This window comes from Manacus candei, unplaced genomic scaffold (assembly GCF_025592945.1).
Source record: "Manacus candei isolate 608988 ecotype Guabito, Panama unplaced genomic scaffold, ASM2559294v1 h1tg000057l, whole genome shotgun sequence".
NCBI lineage: Eukaryota > Metazoa > Chordata > Aves > Passeriformes > Pipridae > Manacus > Manacus candei.
This window is the reverse complement of record NW_026138105.1, coordinates 13,247,374-13,271,989: the sequence shown is the minus strand read 5'-3', so window position 1 is coordinate 13,271,989 and position 24,616 is coordinate 13,247,374. Positions and strand designations below refer to the sequence as shown.

The window sequence follows — 24,616 nt, the reverse complement described above, 5'->3', positions numbered from 1 at the left end:
CAGCACAAGGCTGATTTATTGGCTCTGTTGCACAACACCCCACAGCTGGATGGTGCAAGGACCTGTGGGTGCTGGCCACAGATGAAATAATTTTGTCACATGTTATTATGGGGCTTGATGGGATTCATCTGAGAATCCTCAAAGAACTAGCTGATGTCATTGCAAAGCCTCTCTCGATGATTTTTGAGCAGTCCTGGAAATCTGGAGAGGTCTCAGCTGACTGGAAGCTGATGAACGTTGTCCCGATTTTTAAGAAGGGCAAGAAGGAGGACCCCAAAAACTACAGGCTTGTCAGCCTCACTTCAGTACCTGGTAAAATCATAGAAAAGATTATTCTGGGAGGTATCAAAAAACAGCTGGAGCACAAGGCGTTTTTGACATTGGTCACAGCCAACATGACTTCAGGATTCACTTCAACAACAGGGTAACTCACCTAGTTCACCTAGGAAAGCCAGTAGACGTAGTCTTTTTGGACATCAGCAAGGCTTTTGATACTGTCTCTCACAGGATTCTTCTGGACAAGATGTCCAGCCCACAGCTGGATAACCATATTATGCGATGGGTGAGCAACTTGTTCACAGGTCAGGCATAAACACTTGTAGTGATTGACATCAGGTTGGTATCTGGTCACTAGTGGGGTTCTGCAGGGCTCCATCCTTGGCCCAGTTCTCTTCAACATCATTTATGCCCTGGACACAAGACTGGAAGGAATACTAAGTAAATTTGCCAATGACAGCAAATTGGGAGGAGCTGTTGACTCCCTCCAAGGCAGGGAAGCCCTGCAGAGAGACCTTGACAAATCAGAGATGGGCAATCACCAACTATATGAAGTTTAACAAGGGCAAGTGCCAGATTCTGCACGTGGGGTGGGGCAACCCTGGTTGTGTGTATAGACTGGGAAACAAGAGGCTGGAGAGCAGTGCTCTGGGAAAGGACGTGGGGGTCCTGGTTGATGGCAATTTGAATATGAATCAGGAGGGCCCACTGTGTCCTGGGGTGCATAAGGCAAAGCATCGCCAGCTACTCAAAGGAGGTGACCGTCCTGCTCTACTTGTCCTGCTCTAATATTCACTGGTGCAGCCTCACCTCGAATCCACAATATAAAAAAGACACTAAGCTATTAGAGAGCATCCAAAGGAGGGTCACAAGGATGGTGAAGGGTCTGGAGAGGAAGCCTTATGAGAAGTGGTTGAAGGAACTTGTTTTTTTCAGCCTGGAGAAGTGGGGATTGAGGGGAGACCTCATTGTGGTCTTCAGCATTCTCATGAGGGGGAGCAGAGGGGCAAGTACCGATCTCTTCACTCTCATGACCAGTGACAGGACTCAATGAAACAACATGGAGCTGAGTAAAGGGAGGTTTAGGTTGGGTATCAGCAAAAGGCTTTTCACCCAGAGGGTTGTTGAGCACTGGAATAGGCTCCCCAGGGAAGTGGTCACAGAACCAAGGACACGGTGGGAGCACCCAGCTCAGCTCCTGCTCAGTGCTAGAGCTTCCCCTCTGATCTCCGCCGTAAGGAAGGACATCACCTGGGATTTATACAAAGATTTGTTCCAGAAGCTCTTCAGGACCTCCAAGAGGCCATCAGCACTGTCTTGCCCGGCCTGATGGGCATTGCATCCCCTCTCCCACGGTCTACTGAGCATCTCTGGCTGTGAGGGCCTCCTGTTTGAATCCAGCACAGCCAAGATGTGCCAGCAGGGCAGCTGGAAGGCCTGGCTGAAGTGGCAAGTGCAGCTGCTCAGGCCTTTCAGGTCCACCCTGTGGGCATCCTCCAGGATCCGTACACTCAGTGCGTCCTTCCTGGTGCCAATGAGCTGGGTGGACTTCTGAACCACAGCCAACTCACTTAGGCACAGATTGGCAGCAGGCTCTGTGCAAATGTCACTCAAAGACTGTTTGATGCCTTCTTCAGTCCTTTGGTTAATCTCCTCCCTGCTGGGGTTTCTGTGGCCCCCAGTTTTACTGTAGGAGATGAAGGATATAACAGGGACTGAGGGGTTGTGGGTTCACCCTGGAGGAGAAACTGGGATGTTTCAGGCTGACACTGAAGAGCCTCAAGGAGCTGGGGAACTGCTGGTAGACTCTGGAGAATAATCACAGGACTTCTGACAGCTGCAAGAGAGGCTGACAAGAGCTGTTGCTGAGCTTCTGCCACAGCAAGGGAAGCCTGGTTGGAGCTCTGGGATGTGTCACCCTGGCACACCAGAGGGGCAAGAGGCAAGCTTTGGGGAGCTGCCTGAGCAGCACAGTGATCGGGATGGGGAGCAGGGCACGTCACAGCATCAGGAGGGCTCTTAGAAACACACTCTTCATAGTGCTGGGCCAAGGTGGTGATGCATCTCTCCAGAGAGAACCCACTACTGAAAACCTGGCTTAGCCCCGGGATGACAACCTCCAGCTGCATGAAGCAGCCACTGCTCTCCCCTCAGCTGCCCTCCCTGTGCGCAACCCAGATCCCATCACCGAGCAGCCAGTGAAGGTGGAGCTGAGGCAGCAAGTCCGACGTGACGAGGTCCCTCAGGAAGGCGAACAGCTCCCGCCGCTGATCTCGATGCCCGCACCTACGGCTTTCCTGGTGGCCGTCAAGGCCAGGCACTCGGTGTGGTGCTCCAAACCCAGCTGCTGCAGCCGCTTGCAGAGGTGGAACAGGGTGGGGGCTGCGCCATCACCAACGCGGCTTGGGCCGGCAGTGCGGGTCCCGCCGGGGCCGCCGCTACCGGCAGGGACATTGCAGCGCGCTCCGGTCCGTGTCTCGGTCCGTGTCCCGGTCCGTGTCCCACTCCGGCAGTCACCGCGCGGAGCGTCATCACCGCGGTAGGACTCGACCCCGCCCGCCGCGGCGGGACCGGAGCGCTCGGGCGCCGCCCGGAGCGGCCGCCGCGCATCGCAGCGGGAGCGCACCGCTCCTCGGTGTGTCCGGCCCTCCGGCACCGGTTCCTGCCCGGCTGCCTCCCCCGGTGACCGAGCCCAGGTTGCCGCCAGCGCGGAGCTGCGCTCCCTCAGCTGCTGCCCGTTGCTGTGCAGCAGCAGGCTGGTCAGCTCGAGGCTGAGCGATGGACACTCTCTTCCCTGCTCTCGGGCCCGCTGCCCGCCGAGCCCCCAGCACGGCCCGGGGAGCTGCCCCCAGGGGGATGAGGGGTGCCGGTACCGCCGTTGCCAGCGCCTGCATAGCACAGCTCCCTCCACGTGCCCCCCATGCTCCGGCAGCACGGCCAGGATGCGCCGGCAGGGCAGTTGGTAGCGGCAGTGGCAGCAGCAGGTGCAGCTCCGGCAGTCCTGGCTCACCCAGTGCACATCCTCCAGCTTGTAGGCGCGGAAGCGCTCCCTGAAGTCTCGGAAGCAGCGGAACCGGGCGCCCAATTCCGCGGAGACACCCCTTCGGTCCCTCCGCCGCCGTTAAACCCTGAGGCACCGCCCACGCCCTGATCGTGGCCATTCAGCGCCGTTCTCTCCGGATTGACAGGAGGCGGGCCAACCAGCACAGAGCATCCTGCCCCGCCCCCTGACTGACAGCTCTACCATCCAATCATCTGGCGGTGCGCGCCGCGTGGGCGGGCGGAAGTTGCCGCTGTCGGGGCCGCCGGTGTCGGGGGCGATGGAGGCTCCGGGCGGCACCGGCGGGGCCGGCGCGGGGCCGGGGCGGCCGCCGCCGCCTCCCGGGGACCTGCGCAGCGTGCTGATCACCAGCGTGCTGAACTTGGAGCGGCTGGAGGTCGACCTCTTCAGGTGCGCTGCGCGGGGGCGCCGGGCCGGCGGGACCGGGGCGGCCTCTCCACACGCTGCCGCCGCCGCTCACCGCCGTCACCGCCTTCTCCCCGCAGGGGCCGGCACCACTGGGTGCCCGCCACGCAGCGCCTCTTCGGCGGGCAGATCGTGGGGCAGGCGCTGGTGGCGGCCGCCCGCGCCGTGAGCCGCGACGAGCAGGTGCACTCGCTGCACTGCTACTTCGTGCGGGCAGGTGCGGATCCGCGGCTCGGGGGGCGCCGGGGCCGGGCGGTGGTCCGGAGGCTGGGGGAGCCCGCAGGGTGAGCAGGCGCCCCATCCCGGCCCCATCCCGGCAGGGAGGGTGAGGGTGGCACCGCCGGGCTCGGCCCCTGCAGGGCAGGTCCCTTCCGTGGCCCGGCGGCAGAATGTCGCTGTGCTGTCCCAGGGGACCCCAAGGTGCCGGTGCTGTACGAGGTGGAGAGGACTCGTACAGGGAAGAGCTTCTCCGTTCGCTCCGTGAAGGCCATCCAGCACGGAAAGCCGATCTTCACCTGCCAGGCCTCCTTCCAGCTCTCCCAGGGGAGCCCAGTGCAGCACCAGTTCACCATGCCCACCGTGCCGCTCCCCGAGGAGCTGCTGACACAGGAGGAGCTCATCCAGAAATTCCTGCAGTGAGTGGGGAGGAAGGGGCATGTTGGGGATGCCCTTCTTTGCGGCTGGTACAGAGGGAGGTGCGGAGGAGGATTGTGGTGGCTGCCTGAGGAGTTTCCAAACGTGCCTGGGAGGGGAGCAGAGGGGCAGGACAGGACAGGAGCTGTGCCCCTCCTCTCTGTGTGCCCCTGGGTCTGTGGGCTGGAGCTGCTGCTAGCAGGACATGCCTCTGCCTGCCTGGCATTAACCTCGTTTCTCCATGCTGGGCTGCAGGAATCCTAACCTGGCTGAGAGATACAGGAAACATCTCAACAAGATCCAAGCCGAAGATGTGCCGATTGATATTAAACCCGTGAACCCACCAGATATGTTCAGCTCAGAGCCACAGGAGCCAAAGCAGCTCTTCTGGGTGCGAGCACGAGGCTACATAGGTGGGTCCTGCTGGGAAGGTGGTCCAAGTGCCTCCTGGGCTGAGGGCCCAGACTCCACCTGACACTGTGGAGCACTGTCACGACAGAATGGGCTGGGAGGGCTGTGATTTGGGGGCTGCCTGCGCCCCAGCCTGTGGGGAAGCCTGGGCATTTCAAGGCTGCAATGCAGGTGTGGGTGAGGAGCATGAGGTGATGCCCTGAGCTGTGCTGGGGGGCAAGGGGAGCTGGTCTGGAAGAATCTCAGCTGTGCTTGGCCAGCAGCTGTCCCTGGGGCAGTGGAGCTCTGTGCCCCAGATGTGTCCCATGGGCACCCACGGGACGGGCAGTGCCGGTTGCTCTGCAGGGGAGACGGACATGAAGGTGCACTGCTGTGTGGCCGCCTACATCTCCGACTACGCTTTCCTGGGCACGGCCCTGCTCCCGCACCGGCAGTACCACATCAAGTTCATGGTGTCCCTTGACCATTCCATGTGGTTCCACGCGCCCTTCCGAGCTGACCACTGGATGCTCTATGAGTGCGAGAGCCCCTGGGCTGGTGAGTCCTTGCTGTGTCCCCTGGGGATCCACAAGGCCAAGGCCAGCCTGTCCCTGCAGCAGGCTGAGATGCGGGAGGGGAAGGCGCTACTCTGGCACACGTTGCTTCCCCTTCTCACTTCTCCTACCCTACCCATCCTGGGGGTGGTGGCTGCACTCTGACAGCTCCTCTGTGCAGGCGGGTGCCGGGGCCTGGTGCAGGGACGGCTGTGGCGCAGGGACGGGGTCCTGGCTGTCACCTGTGCACAAGAAGGAGTCATCAGGGTGGAACAGAGACCAAACCAGAGCAAGCTCTAGCTGAGGAGCCCCCACAAGCTGGGGCTCAAGCGTACCAAGCGAAGGACCCTGGGATCAAGACAGGACCTGGACAGCAGCAGGAAGGAGACTGGGCTGGATCCAGCCCAGTGTGGAGTCCAAGTGCCAGAGGTGTCTGTGACGGACGGTGACCCACAGAGCATCAGTGTGACCAACTGGCTGCTGCACAGTGTGTAACCACATGCTGCCATCAGCCACCTTAAAATAAAGCCGTTGGGTGAAGAGCTGGACTCTGTCCCTAGAGTTTGTCCCCTTGGATCTGTGACTGTGCTTGCCCAAGGGCAGGCAGCAGTGGGGTAATGGGGGACCAGCTCTGCCCCCGCTGCAAGCTGAGTCACAGGAGGGGAACCTGTGCCACGTGTGCTGCTGTGGCACACGTTGCTTCCCTTTCTCGCTTCTCCTGCCCTGCTCGTGTGCCCTGGTGCCTCAGTTGCTGCTTCTGCTTGCCCTTGGGCTCCTCCCCAGGGCTGGGCTCAGGCTTGGGCCCAGCTGGGAGCCAGGGAAATGGGATGAGGCAGCTCCCACCTCCATGTGGAGGCTTGAGGCCTCCCACTGATGATGCCCTGGGGGCATGGGGTGGAACAGACACAGCAAGCACTTTGGTCTTCTTCCTGCCAAGACTTTATTTAATAAAGTCCTTTTTATTATATAAGTTTTATGGGAAGTTCCCGGCAAGAGCCCCAAACCCTGCCAGAAGCCTTCCCGTTCCCTTGTGCAGTGCCAGTATGTCCCAGCTAAAGTCCCAGCCACTCCAGGATCCCCCACAGAGGGGGAGTGGCTCTAGCAACGTCACTGTGGGTGGTGGACCTCCGTGAACCCCTGTGAGCCCCCAGTCCCACCGGACAGACTAACCACAGAGAAAGTGCATTTAGGAGGCAGCTCCAGGCACGGGCCATGCTGCCATGGGAGTGTGGCACTGCCCCCCTGCCACATCCCCACTCATGGCAGCGCCCTGCTCCCCGCCACCATGGGTGCGAGTCCCCTGCAGCCCCTGCCCTCCTGTCCATGGAGGCACGGGCTGCTTCACTCCAGAGGCTCCTTGATCAGGCACTCCTTCAGGGAGGGCTGCTGCTGCAGGGGCAGCCCAGCCTCCCGCAGGTCCTGCAGCCGGGCCTCCGAGCGCCGCTTGTCCTTGCCCACCTTCCAGGCCAGGTGGATGTGGGCCTGCAGGAAGGGCCCCAGCAGTGGGTGGCTGCCCTGGGCCTCCAGCAGCTGCAGCGCCTGCTCACAGCAGCTGTGGGCCTCGCCGAGCTGGTCCAGCTCCTGGTGGCACACGGCCAGCCCGGCCAATGTCAGGAGGAAGCGGCCGGAGCTGCAGACCCCCAGCCGGTCCTGCAGCCGGTAGGCGTTGGCCCAGGTGGCCAGGGCCTCGCGGTACATGCCGGTGCAGGTGAGGCGCTGCGCGGCCCGCAGGTCCGGCAGGAAGAAGAACTCGAGGAACTCAGGGGAGCGGCGGATCTCGTCGATGGAGTGCAAATGGGACAGGAACTGCTCGAAGGCTCGGCTCCGCTTGGCAATGGTCTCGGCGGTGAAGTTCCGGCGCAGCCTCTTCCTGGGGAAGGCAACGCCGGCCATGTCACAGCCAAAGCGGCAGCGCAGGCGGCGGTTCAGCTGCTCGAAGTCTGAGTAGCGCCGGGCGATGGTGGCAGGGGCCTTGTCAAACTGGCCGGTGCGGATCAGGTAGATGGTGTAGAGCTGTGGGGGAGCCGGGTGTCAGGCAGTGCCAGGGGCACGCTGCTCCTGGGGCTGGCAGAGCTGGGTGTGCGGCCACAGAAGGGACGGGGGGGGTTGCCCGGGCAGGAGGGAGTGGGCTGGGCTGCCACAGCCACAGCACCCACCAGAGATAGTTACCTGAGGCTCATCTGAGCCGCCAACATCATCCAAGCAGCAAGGGGAAAGAGAGAGAAATAAGCGCCAGCCCCATGGGACCCCTGGCCCGGAGGAGAGCCAAACCCACACCCAGCCTGTGCCTGCCCAGCCATGCCGGGCTCACTCACCACGTACTTGGAGGAGCGCTCGCTGACCACGCTGGCGCTGGTGACCTCGAAGAGCAGCCGCTGCGGTACCAGGCTGCCCCGCGACCTCCGCCACAGCTCCTGCAGCTGCCGGGTCAGCAGGCTGCCGCCGGGGCGCTCTGCCGCGGGGCCCCACTCTGTGCCGGGAGAGGGGTGTCACTGCCCAGTGTGGGGACAGGGCTCTGCCAGCCCCCCGACATCTCCGGGCTGCCGGACCCCACCATCGCACGGGTCCCCCCGGGGTGCTCCTGCCCTGGGGAGCGGGGTCACCCCAGTCCCCCCAGCTCACCGCCCCAGCACTTGCCTCCGTCCTCCGTGCCTGCTGCCGCTCCCTGCGCCTGCGGCGGCTCCTCCAGCTCCTCGCTAGCTCCGTCCTCCTCCTCCTCCTCCTCCTCCTCCTCCTCGTCCTCGTGGCTGGTGAAGCTCAGGGTGCCGCTGAGGCGCGTCGACAGCCCCTCGGTGTCGTCCTCCAGCTCCGAGCTCTCCGGGCAGTCCTCAGTCTCGCCGCCGCCTCCCGCCGGCTCCTCCCGGCCGCCCTCTCCGGCCAGCGCGTGCCGCAGCCGGTGCAGGATGCGAGCGGCCATCGCTGCCCGGGGGTCCGGGCCGGCTCCCCGACACGGGGGGACCGGGGGCTGCCCACCGCGGCACGGCCCCGCGCGGGGACAGCCCTGCCCCGGGGCACCCCCCGCTGCTGCCCCCGCGCCGCTCCGCTCGCGCTGCCCCGGGCCGGACCGGGCCGAGCCAGGCGGTGCCGAGCGATGGCCGCTCCGCCACGGCTCGTCCCGGGATCCTCCCTGCGCGGCTCCGCCTCCGCCGGGAACCCGGATCGGGGCGGCGGAGCCGGCACCGCCCGGCACGGCCGGGATCGGGATCGGCCCCTGCGGCACCGCCCGGCGGGATCGGGATCGGGGTCGGCTTCTCCCGGCACCGTTCGGCACGATCGGGATGGGCCACTCCGGCATCTCCCGGCACGATCGGGTCAGAGTCAGGGCTCAGCCCGGCGCTGCCCGCAGCCCCTGCCCGCTGCCGCACCGGCTGCTGCCGCTGTCCCCTGTCCGAGATGTCCTGGTCGGACCGAGCCCCTGGTACCCACCCTGGGGCCACAGGAGCCCGCACTGAGGTGCCCAGCACTGTGGGGCCCCAGGGTCTTGATACCCCATACCCTGGTACCCCAATAGCCTGGCACCCCAGTACCCTGACATCCTGGTACCCCGACACCCGTGTATCCTGGTACCCCAGATGCAGGCTCCCGATTCCACTGGGCTGCAGCCCAAAGGGACGTCCCCCGGGCCACCCTGGCACCCGCTGCCCTGGCCCCAGGTAGCCTCGCCACGCGCCCTGTGACCAGGCTTCACCCTCGTCACTCGCCTGGCCTTTTTTAGTGCCTACCCGCTCACTCCTCACCACTTCCTTGGGAATGTCTATTAATATCGAGGAAGCAGCCCAGCTGCTGCCATCGCTCTGCCCTGCTTGCCCGTTGCACGCTGCTCCAGCACCCTGCACCCCACCGGTCAGACGAGCCCCCTGCCCTCCCCTGGGCAGGGTGCAGTGCATGCAGGGCTGGGCTTGTGCACTCCCCAGGTCTCACCTGGGAAATGAGGGTCCTGGCAAAACCACGAGCCAGAGGACCCCTGTGTGTCCCTGTCACTGGGAGCTTACGGGACAGGGATCCATCAACCTGACCCCACTGCATCCCTGAGGCCCAGAGCACCACAGGGCATGGGCCACTTGGCCAGTGCATTCCCAGAGCCACCAGCCCCTGGCAGCAGTGGCTGGCACAGACTGTAGGTGTGAGGGCTGAGCCTTCCAAGAGGCACCGGGCATAATTCCCGCTCCCCTGAAGCACGGAAAGACAGAGCCTTTTCCGGACCCAGGTGCCAATGGTGCTGGGGACTCTAAACTGCAGGGCTTATTTTCCAAAACCCTCCAGGGACTTTGTGTCCCAGGTCCCACGGGGGACCCTTTTCTCACCGGGGGCAGGGGGCTGCAGCATAGCTCTACCTAGGGCCCCCAGAGCAGAAAATGGGGGTGCAGGGAAGGGACGCTGCTCCAGGGAAGCCCAGGTTCATACTGAGAGCCTGTCCCAGACAGGGCTGCAGGTCTGGGGGACAGTGGGCAATGTTCTGTGCCCCCCGGGTGCAGGGGGGACCCTGACCCCCTTGCCTGGGTGATGCTGACAGATCCAGGGCTATTTTTAACCCCCTCATTGCTGAGTTTCCCTGGTCGGGAGGTGCTATGGGGGTGGGCAGAGCCGCCCTCCTGCCACAGCTCCAGTGTCCCTCCTGGAGGGCTTGAATTTCCATCCCAGCCTCAGTCCTACGTTAATCCCAGCCCTTGGCCAATAAAGCTTTGGCTAAATTAGGTAAAGGCGCCAGTTGCCAGTGAGCGGGGCCGGGTGCTGCCAGGGTGCTGATAGGCTGCGGGAGCTGAGGGGCAGCAGCTGGGGGCACAGCCCACAGAGCAGACGCTACAAATTGGGGTGCCAGGGGTACCACGGTGCTTCTGGGAGTTCCTGCTGCAGGAGCTGGTGATTCTCTGGGGCTGGGAAGCACAGTAAATTCCCACAATGGTAAGAGCCCCCGTGTGTTGTGTGCCTTGTGCTGCATGCCAGGATGAGACCTGATCGGGCAGGAGGCACCAGGCACTGCATGCTCCAGGTGATCTGGGCTGCGGAGGTGCCTCTGTGGAGGGCAGCGGGGAGAGAATCCCCAGGGCTGGGCTGACTGTGGCGGTGAGGGCAGGAAGGCGTTGGGGAGGTGCAAGGTCCCCCCAGGACATGCCTGGGGGGCACCGTGTTTCTGGGGACTCAGCCTTGTCCAGAGCTCGGGGCCGTGCAGAGGTGGCAGTGGCAGGGGGTGGCTGAAAGCCGAGCGCTGGGTCATACGACACGGTGTCACCGCCGGCTCCACGGCCAGCCTGCGCCTCCAGCAGAAACTCGATCGGGGCTGACAGGTGCCACGGCTCCAGTGATCCCTACAAGGGGAGCTGAGGAGATTCCAAAAATAGTGTTGCATGCCTAGGATGCCAAGGCTGCTCCATGGCCCCTGCACCATGGAGCCCCCCACATGGTGGGGGGCCTGGGTAGGCGGCTCCCTGCAGCCCCCCATGCTCATGGATGCCCAGGAGGCACTGTAACCGTAGGGATTGCTGAGGGCTATGGCTTGCCCCAGCACAGCATTGCTCTGCAGCAGGGCAAAGGCTCTCCCCACAGACCTGTGCTGTTGGGCCACACTGTGCAAGGGGTCTCTGGCCTGATGTGGGTGGCCATGATGACCCCTTCTCCTTTGTCTTGCAGACGGACCAGCAGGCAGAAGCCCGCGCCTTCCTCAGCGAGGAGATGATTGCGGGTGAGTGCAGGGGCAGTGGGGAGAGGGGCCAGACATGGCCATGGCTTGGGGCCCAGCTCTGCCCCACTGTCTGGCCCTGACCTCCCTCTCCACAGAGTTCAAAGCCGCCTTCGACATGTTTGATGCTGATGGCGGCGGAGATATCAGCACCAAGGAGTTGGGGACAGTGATGAGGATGCTGGGCCAGAACCCCACCAAAGAAGAGTTGGACGCCATCATCGAGGAGGTGGACGAGGATGGTGAGCAGCCCTTGGTGGCAGGTGACAGGGGTGACCACTGGGCACTGGGTGGGCAGCCTGACCTGTGCTCAGCTTCCTCCCCGCAGGCAGCGGTACCATCGACTTTGAGGAGTTCTTGGTGATGATGGTGCGCCAGATGAAAGAGGACGCCAAGGGCAAGTCTGAGGAGGAGTTAGCCAACTGCTTCCGCATCTTTGACCGGTGAGTGGTGGGGGTGAAGTGGCCTGTCCTGCCTGCAGGGGTGAGCAAGGTCACATCCCACCCTCACCCTCCTTCAGGAATGCTGATGGGTTCATCGACATTGAGGAGCTGGGTGAGATCCTGAGGGCCACCGGGGAGCCTGTCACCGACGAGGACATAGAGGACATGATGAAGGACTCAGACAAGAACAACGACGGCCGCATTGACTTTGATGGTGAGCAGCAGCCCTGGCCGGGTGCCTGTGCTGTGCACCAGGGCAGGGCCGTGAGCTGAGGCTGCCCCTCTCTTGCAGAGTTCCTGAAGATGATGGAGGGTGTGCAGTAAGGGACCAGACATTCCTTGGGCCAGCTGCTGCACCCAGCCCTGCTCCCCCACTGCCCAGGGAGCAGCAGCTCCGCAGCACCTGGCCCCCAGCACTGGCTGAGACCCTGCTCCGTGCCAGGGCCTCCGTCTCATCCCACTGCCGGCGGCTGAGCTTTTCCTCCCATCTGTCACCTGTGGCTTTGGTTTGAGCCTCAATAAAAGAGGAAAGGCTTGAATTGCTTGTGCAGGACTTCACTGGGGGTGCACGGGGAGGGGGCTGCGGCACTGTGCCCCTGCCCTGCTCCCCAGGGAGGGGAACACGCCTGGCGGGTGCCCTATGCCAGGCAAGTTCACATCGCAGCTCTGTGCTGGAGGGGCAGCACAGGGCTGTGGTTCCCACGGGCTCTTGGGCAGGTGCCAGCGCTGAGCTCAGAGTTTCCGTTCGGAGCAGCTGGTTCACACGCCAGCGGGTGAGGGAGCACAGCCCCAGCCCCAAGGGTCCTGCTCCAGGGCAGGGCTGTGGGACCACAGGGGTTCTAGGGAGCCACCACCACCTATCCCACTGGGACCCATATCTCCCACCCAGAGGACTGGCCTATAAGGTGGAGGGGCAGCAGCAGCCCCCTCCCTGTGAGGTCAAGATGACAGTGGAGTCTCTGTGTCTGGACAGGCTGTACCAGCCTGCTGGACAGCACAGCTCCCTGGGGACCAACCGGGGTGGAGCACAGCAGGGGTGGGATGAAGGGAACACAGTCCTCAGCTGGTGTGGGTGGGACCAGCACAGTGCAGCTGGCAGGACACAGCTCAAAGCCGGTTACATCCCTTCTGCCCAGCACTGTGGCACAGGGAAACTGAGAACCCAGGAGGGCCAGGGGCCACCCCGGGAATCCTGACCCTGCCCTGTTCTCACGGGGAGCAATGGCACCAGGCAGAAGGGACGGGTGCCGTGGACGGGGGGCAGTGGGGACATGTGCAGCAGCACAGGCTGCCCTCTGCAAGGCCACAGCTGGACACCGGCAGATGGTGCTGCAGCTTGGGGGCAGCGGTGACAGCCCTCGGCTGCGCGAGGAGCGGCGCAGGAGGAGCGCGGAGGCTCGCGAACTTAGCACTGGTAAGGAGGGGGCTGCTGCAATGGGCAGCAGGCACAAAGCCCCCCTGGACCCACACCAGGGCCACAGAGGGGCTCCAGGGCCACTGTGGCTTAGCATCTCACGTCCCACAGGGCTGCGGCGGGTGCTGCTGGCAGGGGTGAGGCAGGCACCAGCGAGCCTCCCGGAGCGGCGTGAGCTGGAGCGGCTGTGGGTGCTCTTCCTCTCCGCTCTGGAGCTCTTCCTGCAGGATCTACGCAGAGCCCACTACCTCTGCCAGCTCTTCTCCATGCAAGAGGGCGGCGTGGCCCCACTGCGCACCGGGCTGGGGGGCTGGGGGCTGCCTGGCCGGCGAGGGGTGGTTTCCATGCAGCCCCCGGCTGCCCAGGGCTTAGAGGAAGAGATTGAGCAGGTGAGAGCCACATTGTCAGAGATGGAGAGTGGAGCCAACATTCCGCCATGGACGGTGGAAGCCACGGAGACCACACAGCCAGTGGGGATAGGTGGCACTGCAGCCATGGGGGCTTGGGCAGGGCCCTGCACTGGCCACTGCTGTGGGGTGCTCTGAAGGGGAGGCCAGGAGGCAGCAAAGCTGGCACCCCCTGTCACAGAGCAGGGTAGGGGAACCCCCATGTACCCCCACAGTCCCCAGCCCCCTGCCCATGCAGGTGTTGCTGGGGGCTGCCCCCACCCTGCAGAGGGAATGGGACCACTCCAGGCCCTCTAAATGTTGATAGAGCCCCTGATGGGGGTCAGTATCCCTCCCTGCCCACATCTGCAGAACCCCCTGCAGAAGTCATAAATGTGCATTTATTTATACATTAACCGTGGCTCGGACTGCGACATTAATTTAAAAACAGCCTATGATACAGAATGTGGGGGGCACCGGGCAGGGGAGGGTATGGTGGGGGGCGGTGGCGATGGTCAGGTCTCCTGGCCCTTGGCCTGCTTGTTGTACGTCTCCCTCACGTACTTCTTGTAGGCTGAGGAGAGAGGGGGGACATGGTGATGAGGGTCCTGAGGCAGCTGCCAGGGCTGGAGAGGCAGTGGGACACAGCAGGGTTGGGGGCTGTGCTGCTGCCCACCCCAGTGGGGAGCAGGCAGGGAGTTTCTGCCCCAGGCACTCACCGACTTGGTTCTTCCAGAGCTCGGCCGCGTGTGTGTTCAGGGGGCTCTCGATGTTCGGCTCTGGAAACAGGGGCGGGGTTAGCTGGTGGGGTGACTTGGACACCTCAGAGCCCTGCTCTGAGCGGGGGATCCCCAACCCCACCATCACACCCTCCCCCAGTACCCCATGGCAAGTGCAGTTGTAGGACCCACCTGCCAGCAGGCTCTGGACGGAGAGCAGGATGGTGCGGACGTCGTAGAGTGCCGACCACTTTTCCTTGAGGATGTCGAGGCAGATGTTCCCCTGGGTGTCGACGTTGGGGTGGTAGCAGGGGGTCAGGAACCGCACGGTGGGCGCCGTGTAGGGGTACCCGCTGGGGAACTCCAGCGACAGCTTGTACCGCAGCTCCTCGTAGGGCTGCGGGTGGGAGTCACGGGGGCTGGAGTCAGGGGGGTGGGGGGGAAAACTCGGGGGAAAAAGGGGCACAAGGGGAGCAGAGGACTGCGACCGCTCAGCTGAAGGGAGGAGGGTGGAGCGGGGTCAGGGCCCCCACAGCCCTGGATCCCGCCTCTCACCGTGCCGGCGGCGCCGTCAATGGTCCCAATCCACTTGAACAAGTTGTCGGACTCGGGGAAGGCGGAAATGCCTTTGTCACCGGACATCTGCGGGGCAGTACGTCAGGGCGGCCAGGACAGCCCGAGACTCTCCCGCCTCGGGATCCCCAAACTCTGACTCGGCCCCAGGACCCTCCGCGACCCCACTCACCATCAGCGCCATCAGCTCCTGCTGCAGCCTGCGGAGGGGGAAGAGCACGTTACCGGCCGGCCCGGCGGGGCAGCCCCCGGCCGCAGCCCCCGGTTCCCGTCCCCGCTCACCTCTTCCCCACCGCACCGCGGGCCGGCGTGGCCCCCGTTTCGGCCGCTTTGCGAGCGGCTGCGCTGGACACGGCGGCGGGGTCGGCGTTCTGCGAGGCCATGGCGGCTCCGGGGGCACCGACCGGCGCACCCGCCTCCGCCGTCGGTGGGTCACGGGCTGGACGCGGCTCCCCCTCCTGGGCGGCGCCGCACCAGGCTCTGCCCGCTTCCTCCTTCCTGCGCTCGGGGCAGAACTCGGGCCCCGCTGCGGCTCTCCCGGTGCGGCGGGGGCTCTCCCGGTGCCGCGCGGTGGTGCGGGCTCTCCTGGCGGAACTCCCCGGTGCGGAGCGACGGTGCTTAGGGCTCCCTTAGGGCGGCGCAGGATACTCTCCGGTTGCGGTGGCAGCCCGATCCCGGACACCCCGGTGCAGCAGCGGCTCGATCCCGGTCCCAGTCGCTCCCCCACACGATCGCCCCGCGCGGCCCTGCCCGCTCCCGCACCCCGTTTGAATGTGTCCCCGTGCGGCCCCTCCGCCAATCAGCGCGCAGCCCCGTTCGAGCCGCCCAATCACCGCCCGCCGGGGATGCGGCTCCCACGGTAACGGTCAGCGGCCGCTGATTGGTCGTCGGGCTCCGACGCACCGCGCTGTGATTGGCCGCTGCCCAGCGAGGGCCGGGACCACGAGTCCCTGACGCCCTTAAAGGGCCAGACGCCCCTCCCCGGTGCCCAGGAGGCGGCGAGGTGGGTGCGAAGCGGTTTTATTGGGGGACGGGGGCGGGCCCTTTAGGGGCGAGGCCTCAGGGTTCGGGGGGGTCCTCGGGGGGCGGCGCGTCCCCTCCGCGACGAAGCGTCTCCATGTGTTTCTGCATCTTCTCCGTCATCCAGGCCGGCGGGATGAAGGGCTTCAGCTCCTCCAGCCGCAGATCCCCCGAGTCCCTTGGGAGGGAAGGGGCTGAGACAGAGGGACCCCGGCACCCACCGAGGACCCCAAACCCACCATGGACCCCAACCAGTACCAAGCCCAGACCCACCAAACCTGCTATGGACCACAACTAGCACCGTGCCCAAACCTACCATGAACACCCAGCCAGCACCAAGCCCCCCAACACTTGGCATCAAGCCCCCCCAGCTGGCATGGAACAGGATTCCTCCAGCACAGGGCTCCCATGCAGTGAAGGGGGGGCACGGTGGGGGCCCCCAGGGAAGGAGCCCCAGGCACAGCAGCATCTCTGCTTTGGTCCTCACCTGTAATCCTCACTGGCAGCCAAATCCCGAATGTCCTCTTCGATGAGGAGGTAGGCCTGTGGCACAAGGTGGAGGACACCTCAGGGCGCCTGTGAGGGGCGGCTGAGGCAGGATCACTCCCCCCATCCCTGGCCAGCACTGTCCCTGTGGGATCCAGCTCTGCCCCTCAAGCCTGCACCCAAACCCCAGAGGGCAGGGGACAGACCCTGGGGGCAGCTGTGCCTCCGTGCCCTGCCTAACCTCCTGCCACAGCTGCCTGTGCTGCGGCTCCTCCGCCCGTGCTGGCCCTGCGGCGGGCCCTGTGCCCGGCCGTACTCACCATCTTGCCCCCAGTGGCCCTCATGTGCTGCTGCTCTGCCAGCCAGTGCTTATCCTGCGGGTCGGCCGCGTACTGCAATAAAGCAGCGAGGACCGAGCTGAGCAGGGGTGACAGACCCTCGGCTCAGGCCCCCCCTCCTGCAGGACGCTGTGCCCCCCATGTGCTGCCCGTGGGGGGAGCGCTCGACTCTGCACCGCCTGCCCTGCTCCAGCCTCAGCCCTGGCTCCAGCAAAACCTGCCATGTCGGCTCATGTTCCGTGTGCTAGCCAAGACCTTGGGAATGTGATCCAAGATAACAAACGAGGGCAAGGGGGAGGGAGTGAACAAACGAGCCAAAGCACGCGCCCCCGATTCCCATGGGAAACCGTCTGGCTGTGGCATCTGACCTTAAAGAGGTGGGGGTGCTTGATGTAGAGTCGCCCTCTTGTTCCTCCCATCCCGAGAGCTCTGCAAGAGGAACGTGAGGGGTGTCAGGGCTGCAGGGAGGGTGGCTGTGGTGGCACGGGGACACCCCTCTCCTCCCCAAGCCCTTCCTACTGCTTTGGAGGCAGAGAAGCGAAGTGACGGGAGGAGTGTCACGGGCTCCTGCCTGGGGACACCACCCTCCATCGACAGGGCCGTTCCTTACTTGTTTGCTCGAGATCCCAGCACAAAGGTTGTGGTTTCAGTCAGTCGGGATGGATCCCACTACAGAGCAATTGGAAAAGGGGCAGCATTAGAAATTAAGCTGGTGCCGGCCACGCTCCATGAGCCTCGGCTCTCTGATAGGGAACCTCGGAGCTGCCCCCGGCCTGGGAGGGAAGGAGCTGGCCACAGACCTCCAGCCTTCTGCAGGGGAGGGATGTTACATTCTGTCTGGACTGATCTAAGCAGTTTCCCTTGTGGGAAACGCTTGTGGGATTTTCCTGGCTACTCCTACTCTCCCCAGGTCTCCCTCAGCAGCACCACACTGCACAGCTACAGGCTACAGTGCCTGGGGAGACCAAAAAAGGCCTCCGGGCACTTCGCTCCTCGTCCTACCCCCCCGCCCCAGGGCCCCATCGGGGCAGAGCACAGCCTGCGTTGTCCTGTGCTCCTGCAGCCGCAGGCAGGAGCAAAGGGGAGGAGAGGGGGAGCCCAGCAGCCTTGGCCAGCCAATACCTTTGGTCCATCCCTTCTCACAGGTTCAGAGACTTTGAGCTTCCACCTGAGGGGAAGGAAAATGCTGTAAGAATGAGGCCCTGCAGAACCAGCACAGTCACCACCAGCAGCAGGGATTGAGCCCCAGCCTTTCCAGATCCACCCTTGTTCACATCTTGCATTCCCCCGGAGCGCCCAGCTCTGGACCCTCAGCTTTGATGCACATTCTCCTCTCTCAGCTGCCCAGATCCCACCCCTCCTGTGCCTCACTGCTCACTCTGAATGGTCCATCTGGATCTTTTCACCCTTTTGGGCCTCTTTAAAACCTTTTCCTTGAAGGTCTTTGCCTTCTGGAGGGACACACCTCAACCTAAGACCCCTCCCTGTCTCCAGAACTCCCACTGCCTCTCTGCAGGAGGGAAGGGGATTGTGGGGTTTCTGTGCCTCCCCCATTTGGGCAGCCTCGTTCCCCCTGCCCTCCCCAAACGGGGGCTCTAGCTCAGGACCCGTACTCACGCTGCCATGCCCGAGACCCCGCGGTCGTTCGACAGGCTCTGTCCTGGAGGCCGCCCCTTTCTCTGCATGGAAGAAACCCTGCTGTGATTTGGCTGTGCTGGCTCAGGGAACCCTCTTGGGGACCCTCCCCATCCCAGAGAAGCTGCTCCTTTTGTCACGGGCAGAAATGCTCCCTGGCACCAGAGCAAGCACCTCTCAGGCCTCACAAAAGCCGACGGTGCACCTGCACGCACTCATATGGTGGGAATGGCCAGGAAGGAGGACCAGGCTTGCCAAAACAAAATCCCCTCTTACCTTTTTGGGAATGGGGCTCCCTCGACGGCTCAGCTCCTCATCCATCTGTCGGGCACGCTGGAAGAGGAAGGGCAGCGGGATGAGCAGGGCCCTTCTCCCCTCCTGGTTGTGTGGAGCCCCCTGCATCCCAAAGGCCAGATAAATGCTGACCCTCTCTCCTTTGCAGTTAAACACTGATCCCAGCCCATGCTGGTGAGCAGCACCACACCATAAGCAGCAGCACCTGAGGTTCTCCTTGCCCTGTATTCCCTCCCAGCCCAACAACCCCTACTCTGCCTCTGCACTACAGTGCTGGGGTACAAGAGGTAGAGAACAAAAGGGATTCCAACCCTTCTCCTCCTCCCAGCTCTCACAAATCATTTAAGCCTCTGGGTACAATCACAAAGTTTACCTTTGTCCCTGCCTGCTCATGGGGCAACCTGGGAACCACCTTTTTGCCGTCAGAGAACAGCAGTTTGGCCTGCAAGAAGAGAAAGAAGTTTCCAGGGATTCTGGGCTCAGAGAGGGCCCCACCAGCAACCTCCATATTCGTGTATCTGCCTGAAAGCCCTGCACCAGCTCTGCTCTTGGAGTGCTATCAGGCCATGCTTCCACAGATGGCCAGATGCAAAAGCACAATCTGAGCATCATAACTATGGTCAACTGGCAGAAAAGCAAGATGTGAAAGGAAAGCATCCTGCCCCACACCACCAGGACCCTCTGATGGGTGGTCCAGCTGTGTGCCATGTTCTGACAGCAGCAGTGAAAAGTGGCAGCATGAGCTGCCCAGCTCTGACCACTCCCCTCTTCCCAGTGAGAATGAATCCCAGCACAGCAGCCACACAAGGGCTGAGGATGTCCCCTCACAGTGACAGCAAAGCTGTTAAGAGGGACACATCCTGGCCAGGCTTCTCTGCTCAATCAGGTGCCCAAGGAACCCCTTGCCAGCACCCACCTGCTCCAGGCAGCTCCGACAGGTCTCCTGGATGAGCTGCTCCGGGTCCACCTCCTCCCCAACATTATCACGCACGTTGATTGCTGCTGTCTGGAAAAACTGGAGAGGAGAAGGCAGGAGAGGCTGAGAGCCCGTGCAGTGTCGAGGCAGGCGCAGGGCCCAGCTCCCACAGACTGGCGTGATGGCCTCGGTGACAGCCCAGGTGCCCCCACACACCTGCTGCCCACCTGTGCCCTGCACTCACCTTCATGTACTTGTTGAAGACGCCCCGGATCTCCTCGTTGATGCTGGGCTGCAGCACAGCGCGCAGCAGGTCCATAGACACGCTCGGGTCCGTGAAGCTGCGGGTGGAGGGGTCAGACGGGGAGGCACGGGACCCCCCTGCCCCGGCCCGGTCTAACCCAGATCCTCCCTCCGGGCCGGTGCCCGGCCCAGTCCCGCTGTTCCAGCCTCCCCTGCCCGCCCATCCCGCTCCCGCCGTACCTGGTGGTCATCTGGGAGCGCCGCCCGCGCCGCTGCACCTGCCGGTGCTTGATCATGATGTTCCAGGGGCTCTGCGGGACACACGCGTCAGCCGCGGCCCCGCCGCCCCCCGCCGCCCCCCGGCCCGGCCCGGCCCGGCCCGGCCCGGCCCCCGCCTCACCGTGCTGACCAGCTGCTCCTCGGCATCGCCCGGGCCCTCCTCGCCCGGCGGCCCCGGCTGCTGCTCCGCATCGCGGGCGGCGCCCATGGCCCCGCTCCCGGCTGCGGTGCGAGCGACCGGATGCGCGGGGATCCCGCCCTACATCATCGGGCCCCGACGGATGTGACGCCGCTGCCACGGCAACGGGGCCGGTCCGAGCCCGGGGCGGGAGCGGGGACAGGGACCCGCCCGGGGGGACACACGGCGTGTGCTCGGGGCAGGGGCAGCCCCGGGGACGAACACGGTGCCCGCCCTGGAGGCGCCGCCGGAGCGCGGGTCGCAGCCCCCCGGGTGTCCCCGCCGGGTCCTCCCCGGGGGACCGTGTCTGTGCCAACCTCCCGTGCTCGGCACCTCCCTCCGGGCCGCCGCCGCTGCTTGTTCCTCGCGCCTTGTTTTAAGCCTCGGCACCCGGTTTGTGCAGTCCCGCGGACGCGCCCGTGGGTGCCAGGTCGTGCCCGAGCGCTCGGCAATAAAGAAACTCCTCGTTCCAAGGAGGTGCAGCTTCACGGATCAGTGCAGTGATGGACGGTCGGCTCCAAATCCTCAGTCCCAAAGCCTTAAACTCACCCTGTCGCGGGTAGACTGGTCACACGTGGCCCCTGCCCCTGAGAGCCAAATACTTGCAGCTGCAGGAGTGTGAATGCTGGTCCTTCCATGATCTTTGTGTTCCTTGTGTAATTTTCCATCTCTCATCTTTCTGGCATCTCATTGTTTCTCTGAGCAAACACCCCAAACCAACATTTCCTCCTCTTGTTTAACGTGTGCAGAATAGTCAAAACAACTTGTCTGTTGTTTAATAGATCATCTTACCTTGTGTCCCGGTTGAGTTTCTGTTGGGTCAGCTGGATATCAATTTGCATTAAAAAGCATTTGCTGATTTGCTGGTAATGTTTTTCCTCATTCCAAGATGATTTGGTGAGATAAACAAAGCAAAGGGGATTTCCCAGAGTGCAGGATGCCAAGGCTGCTCAAGGTCTTGCTGTGCAGAGCAGAGGTGTGTTCCAGCAGCCATCTCCGGGTGCTGGCCTGTCCTTTGTGCCAGTGGGGCAACCCTGAGCCGTGCCACAGCGGGAAGTGGGATCTCCTTCCCACTGGCCTTCCCACACACTTTTCATTTTTGTTCAAGAAGCGACTGGACGTGGCACTTGTTGCCATGATCTACTTGACAAGGCGATTGGTCAAAGGTTGGACTCCATGACCTCAGAGGTCTTTTCCAACCCAAATGATTCTGTGGTTCTGTGACCCCAGTGCTGGCACTACATGCTGGTGCCTCCGGAGGTTGCTTTGCTGTTGTCTCTCAGCACCCGTCACTGCAGCCTGTGGCTGTGTCCCCTCAGTGTGACTCTCCCTCTGTAGCTGTCAGCCCAGCAGTGACCACACTGGGCTCCTGTGGGAGCCTGGAGTGGCTGTGGGAGCAAAGGCTGCTGACTCACATGGCTCACGTGCTGCAAAAGGCTCCTGCCTTATCCCCTTCCTGCCGCTTTGGCCGGGGCTGCACAAGCCCGGGGTGAGCTCAGGCTGTTACACAAATCCAGTGGCGGATGTGGGGCCAACAGAGTCACCATCAGCATCGACATGACTTCATTATCAGCAGCACTGGGCTGCTTGCGTACTTATTTTGGTTGCTCCAAATTGGTTGCTCAAAATTTGGACATTGCCCAGAGGAGAAGAAAAATAACTGTGGCTGTAGGAACTCCCAGGGAAAGGTGAGGAGAATGGTTCTGTTAACCTATGAGAGTGGCTGTGCTCTGTACCCACTGTGAGTGGACAAGTTGTCATTGTATTGGTTTGAATCAAGTGAGACTTGGGCCAGATCTTTCCAATTAACAAGAAGACTTAAATCCTGTAACAAATTTTCAATGAAAGACTTGCCACCTTTGCAGGGAGAGGGATGTCTTTTTAAGAGCATGTCAGAACAACATCTGTCAGGGATCACCTAAATGTGATATACACATGTCCAGGCCAAATTCTACCGACTTATGTGTCTTATGGAAAGGGTGATTGGGCATTGAAATGGGCTACCCAGGGAGGTGGTGGAGTCCCCATCCCTGGAGGTGTTTAAGAAAAGACTGGATGTGGCACTTAGTCCATGGTCTAGTTGAGAAGGTGATGTCAGGTCTTATGTTGGACTCGATCTTAGAGGTCTTTTCCAACCTAGTTGATTCTGTGATTCTGTAACTGGTGAAATGCCTTGTGGAGTCTCCTCCAGTCCCTGACTTTTAATGGTGATTTTTCCATGGATCTGTGTGGTAGGTGCACATGACAAAACACGCCAGCCTGTGCATGCCTGCCAGACATGAATGGCTGGTTCACAGCTGAGGTTACCCAAGTTCCCATTTGATTTACAGGATGACTTTGAAGAAGTCCCCTCTGTCCCTCTGTGTACTCAGGCATTTATTTCGGCAGAGCCATTTGCTTGTCAGACACTCTCCTCCATTAGTTCCCTAAACGTTATCCAGGATTATGGTCTGCTAAAATGGAAACGTGCCAAAATGACGCTGTTGTTCCCAAGAGGAAGGAGGAGCTGCCGGGCGAGCGTGGGGACGGCAGCAGATCTCTCCGCTGTGGCAGTCCCGGGGTTGGTAGGAGCCCTGTGATCCCTCAGGTTGTTCCAGATGGTTTTCCAGGTGCGTGGAAGGGAGTCAGCAGAGCGTCCTGCTCGGCAGTGATTAACAGCCACAGCAAGGCACGATAAGCACTGGGCCGTCGGGTTCCACCGGGGAGCCGCCAGATGTGGGGCACCGGAACTCTGGTGGACGTGGGCAGTTCACGGAGGAACTGCATCCGCCTTGAGTCACGGCAGGAGGCCTGTAGTTAAAGCATTTTTCTTGCCCATAAGCCCTCTTCCCACACAGGTTTGGCAGTGCGGAGCTGTGCTCTTTCCCTCATGCTGCCCCTCCATCGCCTTGACACAGCGTTGGTGAAAAGCTCTTTTAGCACGACTTTGCCTTCCCAGTGCTTGTGTCAAGTGCCAGCACTTGCTTGGAGTCATAGAAATAACGTCGAACTCAAACCAATTAATTTCACTCACCCCACAGTTGCAGATTTAAACTCTGTCTTTTGATCCAGCAAGTCTGACCCATTCATGCTTGGTGCTGATGTGTCCTGGGCAGACCAGTCCTTAAGTTCTCCTGTCTTATTCATTGCACTTTGATTTGTGTGTAACTCAGGAAGAGATAATTAAATAGGGAAGGAAAAAATTGCGAAATCAGATTCCATCTAGCACTCCTGGGTGACTGGAGAATAACAGTGTAAACAGGTTAGCATTCACAGAACTGAATCTTAATTAAGATGAATCTGCTCTCTCAAATATACTAAATAAGTCTTTACTCTGAGATCAGATGCAGAGAAAAGGGAAGGCAGTGTGGCAGTGCATTTAATTTTCATTTACTCTTACTGTGGGTCTCCAGTGAAGCCACCAGTTTGGCTGGCAGTTTGAAGGCAGGTTCCTGTGCTCTCCTTGCCTTGGGTGAGCTCTCATCATTGAAATCCTGAGATTTTTTTCCTCCAGAGAGGTCCATTTTAGTGCAGCACGGTTTAATTGGAGCAGACCTTTGCTTGGGCAAAGGTGTTTGTGTGTGCAGTAACTGCCCACTCCCACATGAATTCATGTGGTTATTGAATGCTCATGTGTAAATTACTGGGATGCTCATGTGTGGACACTAAACCCTGCAATCCATGCTCAAGAGTTCCCAAAAGCTGCTTGGAGGGAGCCTTATGGAGTCTGTGATTGTGCTGGGGGAAGGGCACACTGAGCTCTCGCTGTGCCCTGTGTACTCTAGGCCACATGGGGCTGCCCTGTGATAATGGGGCACTTGGGGAGGCCACAAAGCAGAAGGACCGTGGGGCCAGGGGACAGTGTTAACTTGCTGAGCTTTTCAGCTCGCTCATTTGGGTGCCCAGACCTGGCGACTGACAGTAGGGACACCGAAAGAGCTGGAGCGCTCTGCTTGGGAATGGGATGGCTCAGAGACCAGTGCTCAAATGAAGCCTTGAATACTGAGCCTGCAAAAACCTGCAAAGAGTGTCCCACATGTGAGACAGCAGCCTTGAATGAAGGGCATTTGTGTGTAGAAGGAGGCAGCTCTGGGTACTGCTGCCAGGTGGGTGCTTTTGCCCTGTGCTTGTTCTGTCTGGGGTGGCAGGGCCGGGTGGGCTCCTGCCTGCAGCAGAGCCCAGCACTGGGGCAGAGCCTGGCATTGGGGCCACTGCTGTTGACCAAGGTCGTGTGGGGATTCCCCTTGAGAGCAGCAGTGAAGAATCTGCCTCTGTGCAGTCCTGGTTTCCCCTTCCCTCCTCCAGTCCCTGCGCTGTCCTACTCGGCGGGCAGCCAGCTCTGGATCCTGCTCCAGCCTTGGCTGTGGGTGGAAAGAGGCAGCTGGAGTTGCTCTCCAGTAAACAGAATTACAGCCAAATGTGGGAGGTTCCTGAAGTCACCTGTGAGCTGCCTCCTCCCATTCCTGGACCCGGGCTGCCTGCGAGGCACTTTAAATTGCCACCTGGCACAGCCCTGGACATAGACTTCGGCAGCAGGATGGCACGAGGTACCCTCCTGCTGGGGCTCCTTGCCCTGTGGGCACAGCTGCAGGCAGCACCCATCACAGGCAAGTACGGGCGGGTGGGAACTCCAGGCCTCTTGGGGGCTTAAGAATATTTTTCCTTATTTTCATAGAATCACAGAACAGTTTGGGTTGGAAGGGACCAAAGCACCGGA

General features: G+C 61.8%; 7 protein-coding genes across 8 annotated transcripts; 3 read left to right on the top strand and 4 right to left on the bottom strand.

Annotated features, from left to right (window-relative positions):
* Positions 1-51: 51 nt before the first annotated feature.
* Positions 52-2,843, bottom strand: LOC127478055 (zinc finger SWIM domain-containing protein 1-like). The gene is given in 3 exon segments (XM_051803196.1): positions 52-309; positions 434-1,931; positions 1,934-2,843. Coding segments are annotated over 2 exon segments (936 nt in total). The 5' UTR covers positions 2,406-2,843; the 3' UTR covers positions 52-309; positions 434-1,467.
* Positions 2,844-3,573: 730 nt separating this feature from the next.
* On the top strand, positions 3,574-5,867 carry ACOT8 (acyl-CoA thioesterase 8). Its single transcript, XM_051803195.1, has 6 exons — positions 3,574-3,727; positions 3,823-3,959; positions 4,152-4,377; positions 4,631-4,788; positions 5,132-5,323; positions 5,501-5,867. The coding sequence occupies exons 1-6, from the start codon at positions 3,597-3,599 to the stop codon at positions 5,617-5,619; spliced, it is 963 nt and encodes a 320-aa protein (XP_051659155.1). The 5' UTR covers positions 3,574-3,596; the 3' UTR covers positions 5,620-5,867.
* A 373-nt stretch (positions 5,868-6,240) lies between these two features.
* Positions 6,241-9,029, bottom strand: SNX21 (sorting nexin family member 21). The gene is made up of 3 exons (XM_051803180.1): positions 7,957-9,029; positions 7,635-7,789; positions 6,241-7,332 (listed from the first exon to the last, which is right to left on the bottom strand). Exons 1-3 carry the CDS (start codon positions 8,612-8,614, stop codon positions 6,661-6,663), a joined length of 1,485 nt encoding a protein of 494 aa, XP_051659140.1. The 5' UTR covers positions 8,615-9,029; the 3' UTR covers positions 6,241-6,660.
* A 1,079-nt stretch (positions 9,030-10,108) lies between these two features.
* TNNC2 (troponin C2, fast skeletal type) lies at positions 10,109-11,978 on the top strand. Its single transcript, XM_051803207.1, has 6 exons — positions 10,109-10,221; positions 10,948-10,999; positions 11,095-11,238; positions 11,325-11,439; positions 11,517-11,653; positions 11,732-11,978. The coding sequence occupies exons 1-6, from the start codon at positions 10,219-10,221 to the stop codon at positions 11,761-11,763; spliced, it is 483 nt and encodes a 160-aa protein (XP_051659167.1). The 5' UTR covers positions 10,109-10,218; the 3' UTR covers positions 11,764-11,978.
* A 168-nt stretch (positions 11,979-12,146) lies between these two features.
* On the top strand, positions 12,147-13,519 carry LOC127478058 (regulator of G-protein signaling 9-binding protein-like). The gene is made up of 2 exons (XM_051803200.1): positions 12,147-12,853; positions 12,965-13,519. Exons 1-2 carry the CDS (start codon positions 12,661-12,663, stop codon positions 13,396-13,398), a joined length of 627 nt encoding a protein of 208 aa, XP_051659160.1. The 5' UTR covers positions 12,147-12,660; the 3' UTR covers positions 13,399-13,519.
* Positions 13,520-13,622: 103 nt separating this feature from the next.
* On the bottom strand, positions 13,623-15,308 carry UBE2C (ubiquitin conjugating enzyme E2 C). Its single transcript, XM_051803205.1, has 6 exons — positions 14,814-15,308; positions 14,704-14,731; positions 14,514-14,600; positions 14,151-14,355; positions 13,959-14,018; positions 13,623-13,813 (listed from the first exon to the last, which is right to left on the bottom strand). The coding sequence occupies exons 1-6, from the start codon at positions 14,912-14,914 to the stop codon at positions 13,755-13,757; spliced, it is 540 nt and encodes a 179-aa protein (XP_051659165.1). The 5' UTR covers positions 14,915-15,308; the 3' UTR covers positions 13,623-13,754.
* Positions 15,309-15,478: 170 nt separating this feature from the next.
* Positions 15,479-20,028, bottom strand: DNTTIP1 (deoxynucleotidyltransferase terminal interacting protein 1). 2 transcript variants are annotated; one of them, XM_051803193.1, is made up of 13 exons: positions 19,864-20,025; positions 19,704-19,774; positions 19,465-19,561; positions 19,221-19,319; positions 18,678-18,746; positions 18,287-18,343; positions 17,993-18,054; positions 17,498-17,543; positions 16,986-17,044; positions 16,744-16,804; positions 16,358-16,429; positions 16,039-16,094; positions 15,479-15,729 (listed from the first exon to the last, which is right to left on the bottom strand). In XM_051803193.1, exons 1-13 carry the CDS (start codon positions 19,948-19,950, stop codon positions 15,591-15,593), a joined length of 975 nt encoding a protein of 324 aa, XP_051659153.1. In that variant the 5' UTR covers positions 19,951-20,025; the 3' UTR covers positions 15,479-15,590. The 2 variants fall into 2 exon arrangements, with proteins under 2 accessions (XP_051659153.1, XP_051659154.1); XM_051803194.1 differs by lacking the exon at positions 16,358-16,429 and having other exon boundaries at positions 19,864-20,028.
* Positions 20,029-24,616: the final 4,588 nt, after the last annotated feature.